At 35.6% G+C, this 25,389-nt stretch overlaps 1 protein-coding gene across 13 annotated transcripts in view; it reads right to left on the bottom strand.

Annotated features, from left to right (window-relative positions):
- The window catches only part of pou2f2a (POU class 2 homeobox 2a), a 59,721-nt gene that overhangs the window by 2,897 nt on the left and 31,435 nt on the right, over positions 1–25,389 (bottom strand). For 3 of the 13 annotated variants that reach the window (XM_059555727.1, XM_059555728.1, XM_059555720.1), the window contains 14 exons: positions 11,759–11,824; positions 11,204–11,238; positions 10,116–10,172; positions 9,150–9,254; positions 8,186–8,434; positions 6,974–7,106; positions 6,790–6,881; positions 5,878–6,078; positions 4,917–5,058; positions 4,685–4,833; positions 3,198–3,389; positions 2,886–2,934; positions 2,653–2,800; positions 1,321–1,394 (listed from right to left, as the gene is read on the bottom strand). In XM_059555727.1, the coding sequence (XP_059411710.1) occupies positions 1,321–1,394; positions 2,653–2,800; positions 2,886–2,934; positions 3,198–3,389; positions 4,685–4,833; positions 4,917–5,058; positions 5,878–6,078; positions 6,790–6,881; positions 6,974–7,106; positions 8,186–8,434; positions 9,150–9,254; positions 10,116–10,172; positions 11,204–11,238; positions 11,759–11,813 (1,681 nt within the window). In that variant the 5' untranslated portion in view covers positions 11,814–11,824. Of the gene's footprint in view, positions 1–1,320; positions 1,395–2,652; positions 2,801–2,885; positions 2,935–3,197; positions 3,390–4,684; positions 4,834–4,916; positions 5,059–5,877; positions 6,079–6,789; positions 6,882–6,973; positions 7,107–8,185; positions 8,435–9,149; positions 9,255–9,783; positions 9,870–10,115; positions 10,173–11,203; positions 11,239–11,758; positions 11,825–16,186; positions 16,406–25,389 lie in introns of those variants that run through there. The other 10 variants (XM_059555729.1, XM_059555725.1, XM_059555723.1 and 7 more) reach the window with 10 other exon arrangements.

Genomic DNA, 25,389 nt, shown 5'->3' with positions numbered 1-25,389 from the left:
ATACACTCTCACCAAAACCAATACAATAGCTGTTTCATGCCCCTTTTCCACCAAAAGGATGCTGGTGTAGTTTTTCAACTAATTGAGAGTTGAAAAAATTATTGAGTATTATTCGTTTTTAGAATGTATTTGAACATTAATCAAATTCAGTGCCTTTATGCCATCATGCCATCTTTCGTGTAAAGGGCAGAAATTTAATTCTAAAAATATATGCACAACAATTTTAAAGATTTCTTAAAAAATAGTAGATTTCTAAAAAAAAATTTTATAGATTTTTTTTGCTCACCAAGGCTGCATTTACTTGATCAAAAATACAGTAAAAACTAATATTTTGAAATATGATTACAATTTCAAATAGCTGTTTTCCATTTTAATATATTTTAAATAAAAAAATATTTATATTTATATTTTAAAATTTTATATTTTAAATGTGTATTTTCAGCATCATTACTACAGTCTTTAGTGTCACGTGATCCTTCAGAAATCATTCTAATATGCTGATTTGCTTCTCAAGAAACATTTCCTGTTATTATCAATGTCAAAAACAATTGCTGCTTAATATTTTGGAGAAAAACTATTTCATCAGGATTACTTGATTAAAAATGCAAAAGAACAACTTTTGTTTAAAATAATAGTCTTTTGTAAAATTATAAACATATTTACTGTCACTTTTGATCCATTTAATGCATCCTTGCTGAATAAAAGTATTGTTTTGGTATATTGTTTTTGAAAAAAAAAATTAATACTTAATAGTTTTCAGTAATATAATTCACATATTTCAATTCACATATCTGATTTTTATAAATCAAATGTAATCATTTTATCAACTTTTTAAAAACTTGGTATACATTTTTTTTTAAATATATAACAAAACACAGTATTCGTAGATCTCAGTTACCAAGATTTTTATAAACGTACAGAACGGTTGTAGATTGTGCGTCGGCTCCAGCACTGTGTTGGTGACAAAGGGTTTTAAGTGGTTAGGATGAAAGTTCAATGATGAGTTCAGTAAGGGCCTAGAAATGGCAGGTGCTTATGAAAAAGACAAACAAGGTACACAAACACAGTTCTTCTCACTCACACACACACACATGCACGCAGACACACACATCAGCCGTGAGGATGAAGATGTGATGGATATGCAGCGGGAGTACAGCGGAAGGCTCTTGGATGATGAATGATGGGAAGGTTTCCCTCATGCTATTCTAACTGATCTCTAAATATCTTCTCCTGCTCTGTGTATTTCTATCAAAACACTTTCATGCAACCATCTTTTTCTCCAAGCCTTTTTTTTTTCTCGTCCTCTTCACTTTGACAAACCTTGCATTGTGGCCAGAGGGTTGCTGCTGATGAAGGCCTGGTTCATTCCTGTGCTTACGCCCATCATTGTGTTCCTGTAACGTGTGTGGTGTCATTTACACGTGGCCACAAACACACACCATTCATACATGCAGAGAGAAGCAAGTATTTTTAGTGACATTTCAAGAGCAACCATGTTCATCGTGGAGTTTGTGTTCATTTCACATGCTGGAGCCGGACAAAGAAAGAAAACTCAAGAACAAGAAATTCAGCATGCGGTTAGGGTTCAAATTGACAGCTTTAGCACACAACTGAGAATAGAGATAGCACAGCGAAAACAAGTATGATAAGTCTACAGCAAAGCTTTAATTATTTCAGTTCAGAATGCTTAGTCATAATGAAAGCTGCTGACAGAAAGACACTCTGTTGCAATCACAGGCTTTGTGATCTCAACCATTTATGATCTCAGCATTCTGCAAAATACTGAACACTGGATGCCAGATATAAGAAGCATCATAAATAATAATAAATGAACAGTCACAATATTTTATGATTCAGATAAAATTACTTAATTGAAACAAACTAAACAAAGATTTTTTTGGTACGGTGCATTATTATTATTATTAAACATATTTGTAAAAATTCTGTTCTTACATTATTTACATTATGTAGCACTATATTTTGTATATTTGTACAAATTTCCAAATGTGATTTCAAAGTTAAAGTATAATAAATAAGAAAAATTAACATTAATAATATTGTATTGCTCAATATGTTAGATGTAAACAAATATTGCTCGGGTTAATTGATTAATAATAATAATAATAATATAATTTATATTATTATTATTGTTGTTATTGTTATTGTCTTTTTTACTGTTATTAATAATTATATATGGAGCAGTCCTGGTCTAAGATCATTTACGTTTTGTACAGTATCGGATACAGAATTGGTACAAATATTTTTTCAAATGTCAAACTATAATAAACAAGAATATATTAATATTCATTATATATTACTCAATATAATAATTTCTTAGCTGATTAAAACAACCTAAACAAATAATTGATAAAATTATTATTATTATTATTATTTATTTAACCGTCTTGGTCTAAAATCATTTACATTATTTATAACATTGGATTCTGCATTTTTTCAAATGTCTAAGTATAATAAACATGAATAGACAATTTTCTTAGTGGACTAAAACTACAAAAATAAAAAATATATAATAATTCATTATAATCATCTTCATTTTTAATATTCATATTATCATAATAGCACACTTATTTTTCAGTTTGAAAAAGTTTTTCATCATTACTGTAAATACAGCATCAAAAGAGCATTTCTCACCCTGTGTTGAGGCCAGGGCTGCTGAGACTGCGCGGAGTCGGGCTGACTGTGCTGAGAGGGGGCGGAGTCATGGAGGAAGGGGCGGAGCTCATAGCTGCATGTCCACTGGGGTTAAGAGGGCAGGCCACAGAAGGTGTGGGACTGACGGCTAGATTCAAGAGAAAAGATTCAGACTCAGTACTTATAACCGCAGATTTGAAGTGTAGATTATTCAGTGGAACTGCTCTTCTTACCTGTTGTGCTGAGACTGGTAGCGGCTTGGGCCAGTCCCTGACTGGACATCTACAGGAAAAACCAATGAGACTCTAATTAACAAACGTACATCTCCTCATGACGATGTTTAATATTTTCCTTTACTTCAAAATGGTCCAATTATATGATTTTCTGGTGGAACGTTGTTCAAACACGTCATGAACAGACATGTCTCCTAGGTACGGCATTTTGCACCTATTCTCACCATGCACCATGCAAACAACATTTGAACACAGCCGTCTGCTGAAACGGCTTGGGGCTGGATCAGGGGCTAAAGCGGTGAGTGGGTGTACCATGTGCGGGCTGTAGCAGGGCGGCTTGTGCGTCTGCGCCGGAGGATGATTGGGCAGAGGAGGGGTGGCACTGCTGGGGTTTATGCGCTTCTCTTTCTGCCGCCGGTTGCAGAACCAGACTCGGATGACCTCTTTCTCCATGTTGAGCTGTCCGGCCATTAGCAGGATTTCTTCAGAGGTAGGCTTCTGGTTCTGGGGTGAGACGAGGTGCATGAGTTCATGAGATATGACAAAAACACTTGGACCAAGACCAGGTTTCAGCACCAAACTATTTCATGTTGATGCATGAAATGCATGACATAAATCAAAGAAGCAGTAGACCAAAATGCTTTCAAGTGTATTGGCTGTTTGCCTTGACTTGATCTTGGTTTCCTCGGAAATACACATCAGTCTTACCAACACAGGTGTGGTGCTTACCAGAAAAAAAGTGTGATGTAGTGCTTTTGTCATGCATGTGCAGACATACAACTTGGGGATGAATGTGTGGTATCAGACACTGAAATGATCTTGAAAGGGGTGTGGTTTGGGTTTGCTCTTCTTTTTGGGTTTTAGATTCACCAACTCTTAATGCTACTTGGTGTTCTTGTGTAAAGCAATAAACATTATTTCATTTTATTTTGTTTCTTCAATCCAAATCCACTTAAGAACATTTTATTTTATTTTATTCAAAGCAACTCACAAATAAAGATTGGAAGCATAATTTTACATATATATATATATTTGGAATATTATTTTATTTTATTGTTTGTATTTATTTATCTTTATCCAAATTAACTTATCATAGCATATCATCAAAAATTATGATTATGATTACAATGTATTATTTATTATATTTTGGAATAATATTTTATTATTTTATATTATATATTGTTATATTTTGGTATTATATTTGATCATGTTTTATTATTATTTGATTTTATCCAAATAGACCTTAAGTAATAAGTATTTAATAAGATGCAATAAACATGATCATCTTTATTATATTATATTATATTATATATGATTGTTTTTTTATAATTATTTCATAATTTATTAATAAAAATAGTATGCTCTTTTTTTATTTGTTCTTTTCCTTAGTTGGGCACCACTATCAAATCACTATACTTTTCCAAAGAGAGCCTTCTTTCACAGTGTAGTAAACTGATATTATCGGTCTAATGCATATGATTTAATGTCTAATGCATAAACATGGTTAAGTAATACTTCTACAATCATGCCAGATGTATAAGACGTTTAATGTGGTGACATAATTCTTATACTGTATATTGCAATAAATTAGGCTGCGACAGACTTCTGTTCCAGAGAGAGAGAAAACAAAAAAAAAGGCACCAGCATTTTTAAAACCAATATATAATTTTTTTTTATCATGACACAGCAAAATAAGATGTCATTTCTGTGCTGTTCAGAATGACCCAAGTCATGTGAACAAGAAACAATTTCTGTGGAAAGGAAATTAAATCTTGCTACATGTGATGTGTGTGTCTAACCGAGATGAAGTTGCGCTCCAAGGCTATGCGGACATTGGTCTCGATGCTGGTGCGTTTCTTTCGGCGGCGTCCAGGCAAGCCTTCGAAGCCCAGCAGAGGTGAGGACAGAGAACTGGGGCTCGGCAGCATGTTGTCTATCGCCATTGTTTCTGTTACACACACAAAAAAACACACCCATACTGTAACACGAATCACAGGGAATGCTGTTGTGAAACGGCAAAAGGAAACACACCTGCATCGCTCAGCCACTTCTCCAGCAAGGGTTTGAGCTTGCACATGTTCTTGAAGCTGAGGTTGAGAGCCTCGAAGCGTGAGATGGTGGTCTGACTGAAGTCATTGCCGTAGAGTTTACCCATGGCCATCCCCACGTCCCCCTGCAGGAAGACATGCAGCAGGGTCAGCATTCGCTTGTTTTATTCATTCAGCCCTATGCGGACAGGACTGCTTTACCTCGAGGACAGGTCAGTTTACAATTCATTTACATTAAGAAAGTCTGATTCTACATAATGCATTACATTAATGCGTAAAAAAAGGTACTTAATAAATAAATAGATTTAATAAAAGAAAATAAAAGCTAATGAAAAATGTTATGTAAGCTAATGCCTCTCCTAATTATATACATATTCATACACCCACCCACCCACACATACACACACACACACACACATACATATATATATATATATATATATATATATATATATATTAAATTAAATTAAATTAAATTAAAAATTAAATATTAAAATATTAAATATATGATCAAAAAGTACTATTTCAATAAAAATATTGTTTCATGTTTTAAATATTTATAAAAAATTCAAACTTGCATTTAATTGTTATCAAATCAATGAAAATATATAAAGCATTTTTTATTTCATAACAAATAAAAATACTAAAAAGACGACAGCTGCATATTTTAAATATTCAATAAAAATTTAAATGCATTAAAGCTGTATTAAAATGGCATTAAATAAATTAATATAAATACATTTATTATTTTGTGAGATTAAAATGCCTCCCTTAATTATATTTTAGAAATAATCGTATAAATAAATAAGATAAATAAGTATTGTTAATTTGTGTTTATTAATTGCATGTCAAAAATAAGTGTCTTGAAAGAAAGTTTGAAACTGTGACAGAAAATATCAGATATCACCACACACACACACACACACACACACACACACACACACCTGTGTGAAGCCTAGTTTAATTCTCCTCTGTTTGAAGGTTCTGGCGAACTGTTCGAGCTCCTCCAGATCACTGGGCTCCTCGGCGTGAGGTGTCACCGTGGAAACAGAGCTCATGGGCGGGGCTGAGGAGGGGGCGGAGCTTACGATGCTCTCCACGCTCTTCTCCCTCTGCAATGACCACAGCCTGTCGTCAAGATGATGCTACAGCACAGATCGGGGAAACACACTACTTTCTCAAACACGGGTGCAGTGTACGACAGACAGCGCTTCTGTTTCAAACATATCACAAAAGATTCCTCTAAATTGTTTAAATTAATAGTTTTATTAAGGAAGCAAAAAAAAAAAAAAAAATCCAATAAATGCTGTTTTGTCACTTTCTAAAAAAAAATGATGCAGAACAACGGTTTTCAACATGAATTAAATATATAAGGGTTTCTTGAGCAGCAAATCAGCATTTCAGAACGATTTCTGAAGGATCATGTGACACTGAAGACTGGAGTAATGATGTTGAAAATTCAGCTTGGCATCACAGGAATAAATTACATTTTAAAATATATTCAAATAGAAAATAGTTATTTTAAATTGTAATAATATGACTGTTTTTACTGTATTTTTGACAAATGCAGTCTTAGCAAGCACACAAGACTTCTACCTTAAAACCAATACTTTCAATAAAAATCTAACTGACTCTAAACTTTAGAATGGTAATGTATGCATGAAATTCTACAATTCTACATTTGTCATACGCAGCAGAGCACACTGTGTCACACAGTGTATCACTTAAAGTAATGTGTTTGCCCTCCTATTTCTTGATGACTTGTTATTTGACTGGACTGTTGAAAACTGCCATTAACACTGATACTGAATAAAATATCCATATTTATTACTGAGACACCACTTGATGCTTCATACCTGTGCTTGAAGGCCCAGTCTAGGTGGGGAGGTCAGGAGACTCCCTGGGCTCTGCTGAGGTAGTGGAATCAAATTCGATGTTGAAAGCAAACCTGAAAGAGCATCAATGACAATTTCTCACTCCAGACATCGGTGCACACAAATGGACAAATGAGGACCTAACGTGTGAACAGGTGTGTCTCACCTTGCTGCCCCTGCTGAGCTTGGGCTTGAGGAAGCAGGAACTGAGCAGGAGACTGTAGACGATGCCCAGGCATCAGGACCAGCTGCTGTAACTGCAGAAACTGCTGAATGTCCTGCAGAGACAGACAGAAGGCCTTATGAGGATGAAATAAAGAAATGTGAGCAACAAAAGAAAGGGGGAATAAGAGAAAAGATCAAGTTATTCTACAAAGTCAAGTTTCAGAAACAACTGTATGTTACTTCAGTTTACTAAATATTTGAACTCTAGTCTCATTTTATATTCTGTTAATGACTATGTAAGAATATATATCCAAAATGCATTTGCATAACATAAATGCATGAAGAGTGAATTTAACTGAATGTACTGTGTATGTGTGTGTATATATATAAAAATGATAAAATAAGGTAAAAGCATTCATTCAAAATTACATTGAAATTGTTTAAAATACATTTAAATGAAAACATATCAGTATAATAATTTAATTATAAAAAAAAACTAATTAAATGCTTAAATAAAATGCATAATAGAAATTACATTAAATACAGTTAAATAACAAAATAATATAAGAATTTAATTTATATTAATGTTTTTGTATTAGGATTTTTTACAAATGATTTATTTCATATATCTATTAAATATTTAGATACAATAACAATCCAAGGCTTTCGTTGTAAACGTTATTTATTTATTTATTAATACATTTAATAGCATAATATCATTAAATAAATAATATAATAAAAATAACAATATAATTATTTAAATTATATTAAAATAATCTTGTTTTGCATTTGGATTATTCATATAATTAAATAAAAAAATATTTTTAATATAAATGAAAAACATTTATTCAAAATTATACTTAAATGGTATTAAATACATTTAAATAACAAAATAATAATTTTATATTTAAACTAAACTACACAAAATTCACTTCTTTTTACATTAGGATCTTTTCAAATTTAAATAAGTTTTATTAACTTATATATTTATTAAATATTTAAATGGCAAGATTTCCAATGTAAACATGTTTCTTATTTATTTATTTACAAACAAATGGACAAACTGCATTTTCTCATATTCTGTTCATAACTGGCTGCATGCTTACAGATGCTGATGAAGAATTTATTTAACTGGGACTGTTCTTGCAACTGGAATACAGGAAAATCTGGCCTGCGTTTTCCTGAAAACCTACAAGCGCAGCGCTGAAGGTACCTGGGCAGTGAGCTGGATAGGCTGTGACAGAAGTGGAGGCGGAGCTTGTTCAGGTTTGGCTTGAGACTGGGCTTGTGCTGCTGCCTGATTGGCCTGCTGCTGCTGCTGCTGCTGCTGCTGCTGCTGATTGGCTGCCGCGGCTGCGTGGGCGGCATGCGCGGCGTTCGACTGCTGCACGGCCGCGGCTAACAGCTGCGCTTGAGCCTGCTGCAACAACAGCTGCTGCTGCGCAGGGAGGAGAGCGGCCAGCTGAAGACAGGAGCGAGGGATGAAGAGAAAGATGGAGAAAAGAACAGCGTGATCAAGCAGAAGAGGCGGCGTCTGGAGCACTTTCTCTTAAGCAAGCAGGGCCTTAGATGGCATCCAGAGCAAAGGCATTTAGTTGCATTTAGTTAATACAAGCATAGAACAAAGAGAGAGAGTGAAAGAGAGCAAGAGAGAGAGCAATCCATTCATCTATTTACATTTATGAATTTGGCAGATGCGTTTATATCTAACAGTGTATTCAGTGTATCATTTTTACAGTGTATTCATGATTTATTTACAGTTGTCGCTGCATGTTGCACTAGAAAAATCTAAGTCATGTATTAAATGTGTCATTTGTAAAATAAAAATCTATAGCTGAAAAGTTTAATGCCACATTAACAATCAAAATGGAACATTTTAATCGGGTCATTTTTTAACTAAAAAATGTGTCATTTATTATATTTAATTTGGAAAAGGAGCACAAAATCTTGGCTGTGCTGAGAATTCTAATTGTAATTTGAAAAATTTATTTATTGTTTTTTAACTTTTTTACAGTTTTAATTTAGGTCATTGGCCACTTGACATGTGAAAATTTAATAAATACAATGTTAATTTCTGCTTAGCGCCGTTTTGTTTTCCCTCAAAAATGTCAAATATTTCGTTTTTAAATCTTCACTAGCCTCATCACGCAGAGCTGTGTGTGTGTGTGAGCTCATACCCCTGCGAGCTGACTGCCGGCCAGCATGAGTTGTGTGTGTGGCAGAGCCGGCTGAGCTGGAGGAGCGTGAACACTGGTCATCTCAGCAGCCTCATCGGCTTTCACCTATCAAACACATTCAGAAATATCAATCTGTGCATATGCATATGATAAACACTCACATAAACACTCATAATATACCACTCTTCACACACACTCACACAGAAAATCACATAAACAGAAACAATATAAAACACACAAAAATGCATCTAGCAATATAAAATAAATATAAATTATTTTAGTACTATTTATTTATCATATGCAGTTTCTGTAAAAGTATTTTAATTTAATGATCAAAAATCCATTAAAAATGCACTAAATACTAAGAATAAAAGCAGCATTATTCATTTTGATTCCCATATCAGTATCAAATGAACAGTGAATCATTTGATACTGGTACAGCTGGTTTGTAACTGATATGCAAATTGCTGTTACTAAATGCCAACGACCGATTGTACCAACAACCACTTCATGTCTTTTCCTGACAAAGACAAAACCACACACAGAGTCCATTTCCATGTGTAAACACACACACACACACACACACACACACACACACACACACACACTTCCAGTTATTCATCTGATTACTCACCGATTCAAGAGAAGACAATTAGTTCAAATCGTTTAATCGTAAATATCAATCCAGAATCTCTCTGCTAACTACAACTGTCCTGCTCCTGTCCTCACTTCTGATCGATCCATCTCCTTATAAACATTGTTCACGCGTCTACCCTCCCTCCCTCCCTCCCTCTCCCTCTCTCTCTCCTGTATCTTGTCTAGCATCTTGTAAGGAATGCAGCTCAAAATGACTGAAGGAATCTCATTTGCATATTACAACTTTAACGGAGAATTACCTGAGGCTATCCATGTCAGCAAAAATGGATGTTAATAAATAATAAGACATCCACACACACACACACACACCTTTGTGTTGCTGGGTGCGGGAGACAGGCAGAAAGGACTTGTTTTCATCGGCTGGGTCTAAATGAGACGGGAAAAATTGATTAGGGGGAAAATGGATTCATCTCACTGGACTCAACTGGATAACTTTAGGTGGAAAAAACAATCTAAAACAGAACACATCAAAATTTTAGGCTTAAAAAGTAACTGTTTGTTGATTTAGATCTCAGGTTCTCAGTCAAATAGACAATAAAGGTTTTTGCAACCGTGCCATAAAATAAACATTTTAGGTTCTTCAAAGAACATTTAAGTGAACAGTTTTTTTTATTAGTGTGACAATTCTTTTTTTAATAATTTAAAGAACTTTCACTATAAATAACCTTTTGAAGAATGGAAAGATTCCATGGATGTTAAAGATTCTATATGGAACCATCAAGACTCCAAAGGTCCCAAAAGTGTGTTTTTGCAGTGATGCAATAGAAGCAGCATTATTGGATCCTCAAAGAACCTTTCAGCGATCAATTCTTAAAAGCACTGCTATTTTCTTGTTTTGAATGTTGAACTAAAGAAACCTTTTCCACTTTAAAATAACTGTTTTTGCAATGGAAAGATTCTATGGATGTTAAGGTTTCTACATGGAACCATCATTGAAAACAAAACCTAACACACTATCAACACACTGTTCAATATTCATTCACTGTGTAACTATCACACTTTTATTGCATCTATCAATACTGTTAATGCAGTAAGCAACAGACTTCAGACTTCAAAGAGGGAAAATGAAGATGTTAGCCACGGGACTGTCCCTGCGTTCACCTGGGATGACATTTGCAAATGACGAATGCTGCGTGTTGATATTAAAAGAAAGGTTTGATCCGTTGGTTAATGATACTGATTCTATGAACATACATAAATGGTTTTTAGCATCTTTTGCCACATAAACTAAATATATGTTTTTTGTTTTTCCTCGAAATCTAGTCTTTGACGACCCTAATCAAGATGGTTAAGTTTCTCCAGAGAACCGATTATGAACGTCTTTCATTTTTGTATTAAAACACATTCATTGACATCTAACCACTAAAAAAAACATGCACTAAAAGATGTTCACACACCTGATCGCTGGCTTCTGGACTGTTCCTCTCAGAGTCTGTAGAAACACACACACACACACACACACACACAGACATGAAGGACACATCAGGTCAGAATAGTGCCTCAGGCTTCGGCCCTCACATCAACAAAAGCGTGGTCTGGTTAGCCAGAGGCATTGCATTATTGGAATACCGTGGAGCGTTTAACCTGGCTTACTGTATGCTGCTGTGTGTGTGTGTGTGTGTGTGTGTCAGACTGGGGTTACGGCTGACTAAAGTGTTCTGCGTGTGATTCAGACCAAGTGGAAAATGTGAGAATTATGCCAAAAGAAAATCTCATCACACTTACACACACACCTAGGAACAATTATGATAAAACACGCTTACACATGCAGTGTTTTTTAATATCATCACACAAACCTCTACATCTTTATGATTTCACATACAGTACTAATAGCAATAATTAAACAGATTTTATAGATTGATTTTATAGACAACATTACACATTTCTACTACATCTTAAAGCGCTCAGGCTCACCCAGCCCTTCAGTAAGCATTGGTAATATTGATTTTTACCTGTACTGTCCACTGGAAGCTCAGTCCCCATCTTGTCCTCGATGGCTTTAGACATCCTGATATCTACTGAAACAGAGAGAGAGGCAATAGCTTTGAAAAGCTTTTCTGTCGGTCTATGCATGAGAAGTCATGGTTTCAAACATTAACATGTCTATTGTAGATTTTGAAACTGCTTAGCTTAATTCATTTTTTGACACATTTGCATAAAATTGCAAGATTGCATAAAATAAAAACAACGTTGTTTTTGTTACCTGAATTACACTTTTAGACATGCTGAAGAATATATATATATAAAAAAAGCAATCTGTGAAATATCTATTTAACTATTTATGAGTAAAAACTACTTTACTAATGCAAAACAATTTGATAAAACAACATGAATTCATATTAACTTTAAGGAATCTAGAATGATAGAAGAATTAAGATTTAGCCAATTTTGTCAAATACATTTATACAAATATTGTCACCTCATTTTAAAATCCCCAAATACTACTTTTCATATATTCATCATCAATAGAATTTAAACAACAACAAAAATGTTAAAATATGTTTTAATTAAGCTTAGCTAAATATCATACAATGCATTCAAAAAATCTGACAAGTAGATAACAACCAAACCAAAATCTCTAATTATAGAAACACCCTAGCATCAAAAGTCAATTTCCATCAGAACAAAATTCAGCGACTGCTCTATCTGTCTTTCCTTTGTCCTTTCCTTTTCTATTTCATTCTGTTTTGGTGCTGTTTGACACTCTCTTCATCCTAATACAGCACCTGCGCCTCCCAGAGAGCAGCAGGGATGCAGGGGCATGTCCCATCCTGCACGCCATCATTCATACAGATACACACTCACATACACACACACACACAAACACTAACACACCCACAATAGCTGTTAATGCGGACAGGAGAGGATCTCATCCCCCGAGAGCACGTGTTGCACTTCGCAAGAGGATAACAGCTTCTCTCTTTCTTACTCACGGTGAAATTGATGGCCACCTCAGACCATCTACACGGCCATTTCCAAGAACAAATTGATTTCCCTGTCCAGTTTACTCCATGTTAACTAAGTTCATATTACAAGGCTGGAACGTGTATGCTGAATATCTGATCTTTCATAAAGATGATTTGTACAGAAGCAATCATTAGCGAAAAGGAAGGAACGCAAAATTAAAATAAGAGCATTTTAGAAAATGCAAACAAACAGAAAAGTTAACAGGCATTCACGTAAACAAGAACAGTTATTATACAAACATTAATAAATGTAACTAAATTTTTTTATTTATATGCACTGAAAAAATATAGTTGGGGAACCAGATTTTACTGAGAAATTACTAGTAAATTTTACAGATAAAAACAAACGACATGTAACATTGAAAAAAAATGTCAAATTTTGAAATTACTTTTCTTTCTTATTAAACATACTCTAATGATGTTTTATTTTAAAAACAATAATAATAATTTGAAAAATACATTTTTACAGCGTGGTTTTTCTGAATGGCATTTAATAATCAATGCAATAAAATAAAATTAAAAATCTAGTTTCAGCAACTTAAGTCTCAAGTAAATTATGTAACTACATTTTAAAAATTATTTTTTGAAGTAAATCTTTATGAAATTTACTTTCTACACCAAATGTTTTGTCAGCAGATTATTAAAAATTTCAATTAGACAACAAACCTCACTACTTATAATTTATAACTTATAAATAATCACATGCACACAAAGCATCATTTTGAGCCTGATATTCAAGTAATATTAGAAAAGGCTGTATTTTAGTGATGCATTATGAGTTGCAGCAGGTCGTGTGTTTGTGACTCACCGGAATGTTTTTTGCTCAACTCTCTCTGTCCTCCGATCACTCGATGAGAACACCTCCTTCACTCTATATGCCACTACACTGGCCGTGGGCGCTTTTTTCTTTTTTTCTTTTTGGTGGTTCACAATTTTCACTTGCTTTAGTCATAGAAGGCAGACTCAAATTAAAGCCACTTTCCACCCGAGGCAAACGAAACCTCCATCCTCCGCCGCCACCTCATTCGAGTGTGTTACTAAATTAAGATCAATTACTCACTGATATCGATAGTCAAATGAGTGGAAATTAAAGAAAAGTTTGATCACCTGCTTCCAGACAATCACACCGGTGAGGTGAACCAGAGATTGTGATCGCACACACAGTATAAATGACACTCAAAGTGCCACGGAGTTGTTTTGTCATGATGCTAAGGCCTCGAGGTGAATATGACGTGCTGGTTGCAGAAAAGTGTGTGGTACTTCCTTCATCTGAGCATCAGACTCGAGACCCTCCTGTCTTAAAAATAAAGGTTCCAGGAACTCTTTTGAGACCCACAAAGTGTTTCTTTAGAAAACTATAGATGCTCTGCTGCACGAATGCAAAACTCTGATCTGAAGAACCATAAAGAACTTTTTTATGATCGCTAATCAATCATAAACATAAAGAAACATTCATACAGTAGCTAAAGTGTGGTTGATAATGATACATGTTAATATAATGGATTTCCTAAATTAAAAAGAACTATAATTTGAATTACACAACGCAATGTGTTTCAGGATTAAAGGAAATGGCCACAAACCTAATGTATAATGTGTTGTTTTTTGTCTTCTAGTCTGGGTAGTTGTTACTTTGAGAAATATTAAAGTGTGTTTGGTTTTCATAACTTTATAACCATGAAGTAGTAACATTTGTAAGGCACGTTACAGTATATTTGATGTAATCATAAAATCGGTCTTCATATTTTAGTCCATATAAGCCAATTACAGCCAGCTTATTGCTTTATAGTCAATATTATATTGAATAAAAATGTAAAAAATTATAAATAAATATTATTTAACATGTTGATGGTCCAAATATTTTAAGCATTTTATTTCCAGAAGCCTATGTGACGTATGTAAAGAATGATTTTCCTTTCAAATATTTTTGCACAATATTGTCGAATAAAAGGCATTTTACATGCTAGCTGTATGTTTGTCGAAAGCCTGTGGTTTATTTTAGTAACGACTGACCTTTTTATTCGAAGGACACAACAAACATGACTAATTAACCATAAACCTCATGAAGCCCAACTGGAAATATCATTCCGATGACACAGCTATGAAATATAAAATAGTGTGAAAAACGTGAAGGTTCACATGCAGTCGATTCTGTCAGTATTACCCACAAGCCTCGGTGCTGTGTGAGTCAGAGTAGTGTCACCCCATTTCCTGTTTAAACGTGTGGCCTTCCACTCGCTCTCATCACACACACACACACACACACACCGAACGATAGAGTGAGAGATTTTCTTGGAAAAACTTCGCATCTTTGCATCACATCTCCGTAAAGGGCATAAAACTGACCGAGGGAAACTAATTTACAAATCATGTTCTTAAAATGAAATAATTTTTTTAAAATGTATTTTTAATTCATTGATAAAACTGATATGTATACCTAAAAAACACTAAGTCGTGTACTATAAGTGTACTATACATAATATACATATATACATAATATACATTATGTGCGTGTTTGTAATGACAATTTGATTATGAATATGAAATTACCTTATTTAAATAAATAAAATTTGATTTTATTTAGATTTCAATTGTAGCTTAGCGGTTATTTTAAGCTATAATTAAATTTTTAACTTTAATAAATTAAGAGGCGTGTGATTTCATTTTGGAAGGGTTGTTACCATAAAATAATGAATAACAAAAAAAAAGTTAGTTAGTAAGTTAGTAAATTTAGTTAATGATAGAATATGTATTATTAGAGATAATAAGATTTATGTTTTGCCTATGGTTATATGTAGGTGCATGTACTTTTGTGGAAAAACAATATTCGAATAAATGAACAAAATCAGCCTGATTGGAGTAAAGCACTAGAGTGAATGCTCAAGCTTGATGAAAAACGTATTCACAACAGTAAATCCTTATGTGGACATCTTTAAAACAGTTCCTCACTTCTCCTATTCAAATCTATAAGCTCAACTTTCCTAACAATATCTGGCTCGTTGTACTATTGGCTTGTAATCTAATATAACTGAAACACCTGGAGCTTTTCTAGTTATAGAGTGACCTTAAGTATATAAAAGCTGCTATATAAACAATATGTACTCCACTGATTTTTCATCCTTATTGCCTCATCTCTCAAATATCCTTGTATATTAAAAAGTAATGGGAGCATGTACAGAATGTCTGCATAAACCAGGCCTCTACATACATTACACTTCATATACAAACACACACACACACACTGATATCCTCCTCCAGAGGTTTGCCCCTGACATTTCATTACTTTCGGCCTCAGTCCAGTTAGTTTTGATGTCCTCTCATTAGCTGAGCGAAGGTGAAGCTAATTACCCCCCCCCCCCCCCACCTCGAGAGATCATTAGAGGGAAAGAAGAGCGAGAGAGAAAGACACTGACTTACCTGGAATTCAGACATTTCGCCATAGCCGCCATTTCATAAATAAACCACAGCCTTCTGTCTGCGTCTGTCCGGGGTTTATCGGTGAGCAATAAATACTTCAGTCCAGCTCACAGCGGCCTAACGAGCTGACCAATCCCTGCTCTCAATGATCAATTTATGCAAATTACAGAATGAATATTCATTCTATTATTTGGATATTAGATTCCATACCCAACACAAGGTTACTGACTCAAACTTCTAGCTTGAAAAGTGTTCGGTCGTCCTAGTTCAACTACATTTAATTGTCACATGAAAGAATGAATGAGATATGGGTTCATACAGTCACTCTCTCCTCACTTGCCTCCCACATTTTCTCTCCACCCACAAACACCGCTGTATTTCACCCCTACACTTCCTCTGACATCTCTGAACACGGGTACGGGTGAACGCTCACACAAAAGAGGAAAAAGTTATGATCTAGAGACACATATCAGGTAAAAAGGTGGTTATTCTGTGTTGTTTTGTTGTGGGGAGCTATCATGACTGGTTTAAAGTGGTGGAGTTCAATGTTGAGAAAGAAGGAGGCAGAGAGAGAGAAAGAGGGAGAGACAGTTCTTAAATCAGCATGAGAAAGTGCTGGGGTGGCTGGAAAGTGCTCATCACAAGAACGAAAAACAAGTATATCTCATTTTAGTTCTTCACACGCCTCTCTTTTCCATTGCTTGGTGTCAATACGCTAAAATTACCACATCTGCCGAGCGAAAATGAAACTGAAGTAGCGCAAATGAATCGCGAGAGGGCAGCAGTGTCTTTAATAACCAGACATGAAATCTGCTTCACAGGCGGCTTCAAAAAAATCGATTTCTGGTGATTTTTTTAAAAACTTAAACGTTTTGTCCCGTTCATTTTACATATTTAAATGTTATGGCTTTGATTAACATAGCTGCTTTTTAGGTATATATAGGTTTTAGCTTAAAAGGGCTACACGAGCGATATCAAATGTCGTTTCTGCTTCAACTTTTTCCTCTGGTTTTTAATTTAACGTTTCTTTTTTGCAGGTCTGGTTGAGGTTTTTATATTTGGAAAGCCATTTTGTTCAGAGTTAATTATGTTGGTGTCGAGTTCTGGGACTTAAGAGATACAATTATATTATTAAGAGTTTTTAACCATGGCGCCATTTAAACGTTAACAGACATTATTCCCCGAATAACGGTCGCCATATATGAAAACGAGGCTAATTTTAACAACACTATTTTTTTTCTGTCATCGGGAAATATTATTATTATATTATAATATATATATATATATATATATATATATATATATATATATATATATATATATATATATATATATATATATATATATATATATATATATATATATATATTACTTTCAATGTTTAATCAGGTAAATAATTAAATAGCCTGGATGTCTACTCTTCACAACCTCGTTTTCAGTTGCGAAATATTGTCTACTCTTAATTCCATCTAGTTTAATATTTCTAGTTCTTTTAATATTATTGCCCGTGTTTCTGAGTCAAAATATTGCTTGTACATAGTACACATATTACTAATAATACTCAAAATGTTAGCAGTAATGCAACAAAGTGTTTAAAACCTTGAGTTTTGTGTCACACTAACGATTTAACCGTGCAATATCCAAGCTATACAACCATCATTCACCTGCTTGCATTTGTTTTGAAAATGCACACACACACACTTTCACACTTCTTCACCTCACAGACCCCTCACACACACTGATTTAGCCACAGGACAGTTGATGTGTCCTCTAGTTTAAGCCTTCATAATGGATCTGTTTTGTGAATATGTGTGTGTGTAATGCTCAGGGTCACGGTCAGGGGTTTAGCAAGTTTTCGGGCCCCCTTTTATGTGCCCCCGAAGCTTCTCAGTAACGCCTGTCAGGGCCGTGACAGACGGCGCGTGGGTGTGTGTGTCCATGCGAGGGACTGAAAGAGGGATGCTGGGTGGCGTGTGTTAAGGTCAAGGGTCAGTCCGCAGCGCACCCTCCCTCATTCCCCCTCCCTCTGGTCTTGCCCCCCTTGACCTTTGGGGAGGCCAGTGAGGGGTACGTCTGCCTCCGAGGAACAGGAGGCGGTGTTTCTCGCAGGGACGGCTCTATAAATAATGGTGGGCCGCTGATTACAGACTAGTAGCGCTGCCCCAATTAATTTTGAAGTAATTAGGTGCCAAACAACGGGTACACAAGCACATGTATGGACATATATCTTTGTTGAGTATGATTTTAATGTGAAGGTACAAAAAAAGTTATAAAAAGGTTAAAAAAGAATACTTTCTTGTATTCTATTGCCAAGATTTCTGATCTAACATATAAATTGTACATAGTATAAATTACTACACTACAACATTTAACACTAAAGACAGAAATATGTTCTTGAAATGTTTTGTTTAAAATATTTGGTTTTGCTACACTAACATATTTTATGTCAAATAATCCAAGCTCCTAAATCCTTGTCAATCCAAGCTACAAAACCATCAATCACCAACTTGCATTTATATTAACAAATCAATTTAAATCAAAACATTTACCTCACACAGTACAGTGTAAGAAGTGATAAACTGCGATTTTTAAATTCTTGATTCAACCTTTAAATTTACATTTGTAAGTGTTACCCAATCCATACGCATTTTTATTATTTGTATTTTTTTATTATCACTTAAATTTACTTTATTATTAAAATCATGGTATTATTTATATTTATAATATTTTTATATTTAATTTTTTAATTAATATAATATTAGCATAATATGACAATAAATAATATTTCTGTCTCAATTTGCATGTTACTACATGAAGCCCACATTGGAACATTTTTCTGGCTAAATGAAAACAAAACGTTTATGAAAATGAACTTAGAATGGACGTCTATGAGGCTAATCATTTACTTTCACTGTAATTGCAAAACTGCCCAACACTTTTATTTTTTTGTGCAAATTCAAGTATGTGTCAGAAATGTTCTGTGATAATCTTGAACATGCCACAGTCACCACCCACAGAGATTTAATCAGGAATATTCCTGAAACCAGAACTAATGCAACACCAATTCAACAAACACAGTGCTCTAAAGATGCAGTGCAAACACACACACACACACACACACAGACACACACACCTTCCCATACTTCAAGCACAGCAGTGACTCCCCCTTGTCTCATGGACTCAGATGCAGAGGCAGGTTAGGGTGTTAAATCTTATTGGTTGTTGACCTGATTTAAAGACAATGGAGCAGAACAATGGAGGGTACAGGTAAAAAAGTAGACCTTTTTCACACTTTTTCTCTGTCCATAACCGAAATATACTAATAAGTTGCATCATGTACTGCCCAAGCTTTGTATTCAAGATTCACTTCAGACATGCTATGTTTTAATAATACATTTAGTTGCATCACTATATATATATATATATATATATATATATATATATAAAAAATTTGTGGTACGTAAATATATCTATAATTAGGTCTATTTTTATTTAAATATTATATTTTAAAAACAAATATTTTAAAACAAACTTTATAGTAACTCAAGGCCGTTGTCGCTCAGTATATTTCCCCTCTGTCTCTCTCTCTCTCTGTGCAGCAGTGCTGGTCAGCTGCGGTCATGACATCACTGGACAGCACAGCTCTCCAATAGGACACCTAGCCACGTTGCCAGGCAACAGCAGTGAAAGACCTGCATGTGTGTGTGTGTATATGTGTGTGTGAGCGTGTATGTGATAATCAAACTAAAAACCTGAAATGTTCTGGCTCCAAGTAATAAGTTGATTTGTTCTTGTTCGGACAAACAAATATCCTCATTTAAATAGTAATACACACCTCAAACAGGAACGCAACACAATTTCAGACCAGATAGTGTAACTGAAATATATCATGTAGTGGACTTTACCAACATGCATTTTAGAGGTATTTCTGAGGTCAAAATGATGTTTTTCTGTTCTTAACAAAACATTTCCGTGAACGCAGTTTAATGCAATTCGAAGAGCTTTTTTTTTAGTCGATATGAATCATCTGTATTATTGTATTGTGTGTGTTTTCAGATAGCATGTCATATTTTCCTGGCCTCTAGCTGTGTTTGTGTTTTCGAGTGCATCTTAGCTGCACAGGTTTTAAAAGCAGATTTACGTAAATATATTTGTGCTCGAGTGTGCGTAAGCCTCTCCGCCGGTGTGTATTTTGTATTTGTGCGTGTACGTGAGCGTCTCCGGGTTGGTATATTGTATTATTGTGTGTGTGCGCCTCTGCGCCTGCCGTCTCAGGAGTGTATATTATATCCGATACAGTACCTCTTTCGCGCACCACATATTTCTGGGCCGATCGATACCTCTGACTCCCTACAAGACAATAATCGCTCCTCTCGCCCCCCCTCCCCTGTATGGCTACCATTATTACCACCCTCCCCGGGGGAACGCGCATAACAGGGAGGGAGGCCAACGCTTCAGCCCTTCCTCCATCCCTCTGTCCATCCACCCCGACCCTCTGTCCTTCTATTATTTCACCCTGACAGGAGGTGTCAGGGATGGAGGGATGGAGTGGACGACGGCCGAAATAAAGTGGCAGGAACCATATTAAGACATGAGTAAACGCAGGACGGGTGGAGAGACAAAGAGAGGAGAAGAAGAAAAGTGAGTGCAGGTGCATTGTGATCGTACAATAAAAGGAGTGAATGACAGGAGAAGATTTACACAGCTGTCTTCTAATAAAGGATAAGAGGGAAGGCTCAGACGTGGAGCGAGGCAGCATATAATTATGGCCAAAATGTACAGAAATCCAAATCGCATGGCAAGTTCAATGAGTGCCGAGCCAATCCGAACAAATCCCATCTGGGGGTCTGTGTCCTTCCGTGACAGAATCTACTAAGCAACTAAACAGCATGATGTATGTGTTATGGGGGACGGCAGATTGCTCGGTGTATAGGTTTATCGATTGCACTGGACTTAAATTGGCTCTCAATTAAAGAGAACACTTATTTGACCTCTTCCTCGCCGCCTGCACCGCATGTCTTTCTTGCTTTTCTTTCCTCACCTGCACATCCATCTCTCTCACATGCTAAGGCTACGACCTCAAACCTGTTCTGGCCTGCTCGTCCGGCCCGGGGGCTGGTCCCTCCGCATGCCTCTTTCATTTGGGTTGGATCCTGCGGAATCTTTCACCCGCTATCAATCCAGTTAAAACTGCGGATATGAATTATTAAGTTTATTTATTCAAACACTATTAATAATATAAGCAGACACAACACCTCGAGTTGAGGTGGACGGGGAGAGGTGCGTGAAAAGGGAGAGAAAAGCTGGTGTGCATAGTGGTAGTAGTAGTAGTTGGAGGGCTAAAAAAGGTGGAGGGAGAGGAGAAGGGAGGGTTAGGAAATTGGTCTGGCTAGCGGAACAGCTTTTCACCCCTCTATCCCCCCCTCCACCACCACCCTCCCCTTCTCTCCCCCATTCTGCTTTGTATTCTGTGGAGATGACAGGGAGAAAGCTTTATTGCTCCGAGTTGGTATCGATCGGGGCCCCTCTCGGAGGGCACTCAGACCCGCGCATATTGGAGGCACTTTTGCAACGCCCACAACCTCCCCCCTTGTCTCTCATTTCTACTTCTTCTTCGTCTTTATATTTCTTTCTCATTCTGTTTTGCTTTCTCTCACGCACTCTTTTTGTGTCATTTATGCGGCCTGGGGATTCAAAAATCACAATTTGGAGATGCTTCGAGTTGTATTTACCCAAGCACTTCTTGCGCAAGTGGAGTTGAATCAACAGCGGGCCTCACAATTCAAACATGGATGAATACACACAAACTTACAGATCTCTTATTCACTCGTCCTCCTCGGCCTAATTTCTCCATTCCTGTCTCTCTTTTATCACCTCACGCACTTGGCTGAGTGCTAGTTTTAATGTGGGCTCAACAAATGTCAGCATTCCTGTGAAAAAGTGACAAGAGGGAGAGAAATCCGCAGGAAGATACGTGCTTCTCTCGGAGGATCGAAGGCTGTTTTGTAAGGTAGGTGTGCTGTCGTCAGCTAGCGCAGTGCCTCAGTGTCGGGAAACATTAGGATGGCTGTGTGGAAATATACTGAATGACAATTCTCCTGAAGAATGGAGAGAGGAGAGAAATAGAGGGATAGTTGGATGGATGAAGGCCCCCTCTACCTTTTGCTTGTGCCCTTGGGCAAGGTTTTTCACCCATGGTTCCCTGGGGTGTGTTCAACCTCTTTCTGTCTTTCGCCCGTCTATTTCGGCCTCGGTACCTGCGCTTCTTTCACAGGTTATTTAACCAAACTCCATTTTGAATGGCGAGGCTCATGGCCACATTCGTTCTCGGACAACGTCCTAAGCTCTGGCTGTGCAAAAAAAGGTGGCCACTCTGCTGTCTAATTTTACCTCGCCCTCTCCATCAGCCTACCTTTCTACCGCCTCAGTGCCACTTATGTTCACTCACCAAATGACACACACAAAAAAACCCCATCTCCCCCATCCATCCATCGCTCGCTTGCTCTCTTTGTTGCTACGTCGTCGGCTATATGGTCGTCAAGCATGGCAATTTTGCCAAAATCACAGTGAGTGTGTGTATTTGAAGGGGAAATGGCAAGATATGTGTTTTTGTGTTAAAGATGTTGAAAGGGGAGTGGGTGTGTGCTCAATGTGGCTTAAAAGTACTTTGTGAAGTCACCTTTTGATTTGTAGTGTGTTAGGGAACTACACTTTCTGTCAAAAGGTGCAGACAGAACTGAAACAGATCTTATTGTGGACGTAAAAATAAATTCACGTCATGAAAATGTGTAAAATGAATGGCTACTGATACCATCTTATTTCAAAAAGTCATTTTAAGAACATCAATCATAATTTATTTTAGTCTTTCAGTTATGGAATTTGTTTAGGTGTATCCTTATTTAAAAATAACTAAAGTCTTTCAAAATTGTCTTATCAAAGTTACAAATGGTTGTATACATCAACTGATGACACGTTACATCAACATCATCATAATATGGATAATATGGATGTTTTTTTATACTCACTGTCTTCACACACACACCAAAACTATATTTTAATAGCTATCAAATAATTAATCAAATTAACTAAAATCTAAAATATTGTAAAACATTTTATGTAGCTTTAATTCATATTTTGTTAAATATTTTTTAAGTATTGTCTATAATGATAATAATAATAACAATAATTATTATTATTTAACAGTGTAACCTGTTAAATGTAAAAATATCTAAGTAATTATTTAAAAATCAGATTATTTTTAAAAGACACTTAAGACAGCTTAGTCTATATAGCTTATCAAAGTTACAGTAAGAAATGTATCAGATCTTTCTAAAACTATGATGTTGATTTAATGAATAAATGTTACATCAACATCACATGTTTTCTATGAATATTATGTTTATTATATGGTATTAATAATAAATATTATTATTTACAATTTAAATATTTTGAAATATATATTTAAAATATATACTTTTTAAAACAATATTTATTAGAATTTGACTTTTTAAATAATTTAACAGTATAACCTATTTCATATATACATACATACACATATATATATATATATACACAATTATTATCATTATAATTATCGTTATTTAACAGTGTAACCTTAGTTGAAAGATATATACAGTTTATATCTCAGTGAATATATATATAAAAAAGTCCATAGTCTGATTTCTTCTTTAGTTTGATTTCTTCTTCAGCTTCATTGTGTCAGTGTTTGCATGTATGTGTGTGTATGCACATGTATATATGTGTGGCGTGTTGATTGCTGGGTTGTGGTCGTGCTGGGTGCCATGGTAGTGAGGTGCTGGGTGAGTGGCACATCACCAGCTGAGAGAAGGACAGAAAGAGAGAGAAAAACGAGGAGAGGAAGAGAGCTGAGAGGCTTTGGAGAGTGGCGGTCCCCCAGCCGACCGCCATTTCACACTGGTGACCAACACAAATTGGATCAGGCCGTGTTCTCATTGCACCAGCAAAAAATCTGATGCACAAAATGGCTGAAACTCCAGAACCACAATACTGGACCACTGACTACTGGATAAAGGAACAAATTAGTATCACAAAGTGAGCAATAATAGTGTAATAAGACAATAAAGAATATATTAATGCAACATGCAAAGTGTAGCGACTTACCAATGTTTTTAAAGTGAAAGATGATTTAATATTAGAATAAATTGAAATAATGCAGGACTTCATTTTATCCAACATTGCCACTTTTTTGCATACAAGTGAAAACTGGGAAAGCTAGACTCAAATTCTGGTTGCAAACCTATTTGCGTCTATAACAGACTAGATTGGATTAGTGCTGTGGAAAAACATCATACTGTGATGTTATTGGTTAATATTATTTTTCCCAACCGTGCTGCCCAAGTTACATCAAGTTAATCAAGCCACAGACAGAGAAATTAATGACAGATAATAAAAAAATATAAATTTTATCTCTTTAAAAATGTATGCATTGATGAATCGTGCACAGTAAGACCAGAGGGCATTTATTAATAAAGTAAATGGAGTCGATATTGATTTCATGTTGTCTTTAATACATGAACGCTATTATATGTAGCATTAACCTGACAAAGAAACAGATTCTCCTGCATGGTTAATGATGCTGAAACATCCAAAGAACATCATTCAAGTCATCTACAAAAAAAAAAAGATTTATGACAGAAATGCAGTTTTGATCGAGCGAACGCTTTTATTCAAAAGGTCTCCGAATTTCGTCAGCATCATTTCTAAGCTATGATCTTGAACTCAAAATGGCTCTGTATGTATAGGATGAGTCCTTTGATTTTAAAGATTTACAAAATCTTGCCTGACAATATCCACAGGAACGCTGCTATTGGAAAAGACGTCCTTGCCTTTTCACTGACTTGTGATGCTCGTCATCAGGTTTTTTAAGGAACAGCAGGGTGAACGTCTGAATGAGTAGGTTTTTGGAATCGCCTCTCTACAGAAATGCTCAGAAACTTCAAATTGACTCGGATAAATTGGGTTTGTAGTGAGGATGTAAAGCTGACACAATAACCTGCAAAAGTTGTTTATCCAAGGTCAACGCTGGATTCAGTACATACTGAACATTATATATCATATGTCATGTAATCAACTCAGTCCACACAATGACATCAGAAGATACCTGAGCCAAATTCAACAAGTAAACATTTACTTACAAGCCTGATGTTGAAGTTATTTGAACC

The sequence above is a fragment of the Carassius carassius genome, chromosome 8 (genome assembly GCF_963082965.1).
Source record: "Carassius carassius chromosome 8, fCarCar2.1, whole genome shotgun sequence".
NCBI classification, from domain to species: Eukaryota; Metazoa; Chordata; class Actinopteri; order Cypriniformes; family Cyprinidae; genus Carassius; species Carassius carassius.
This window is presented reverse-complemented; position numbering and strand designations above follow the sequence as displayed.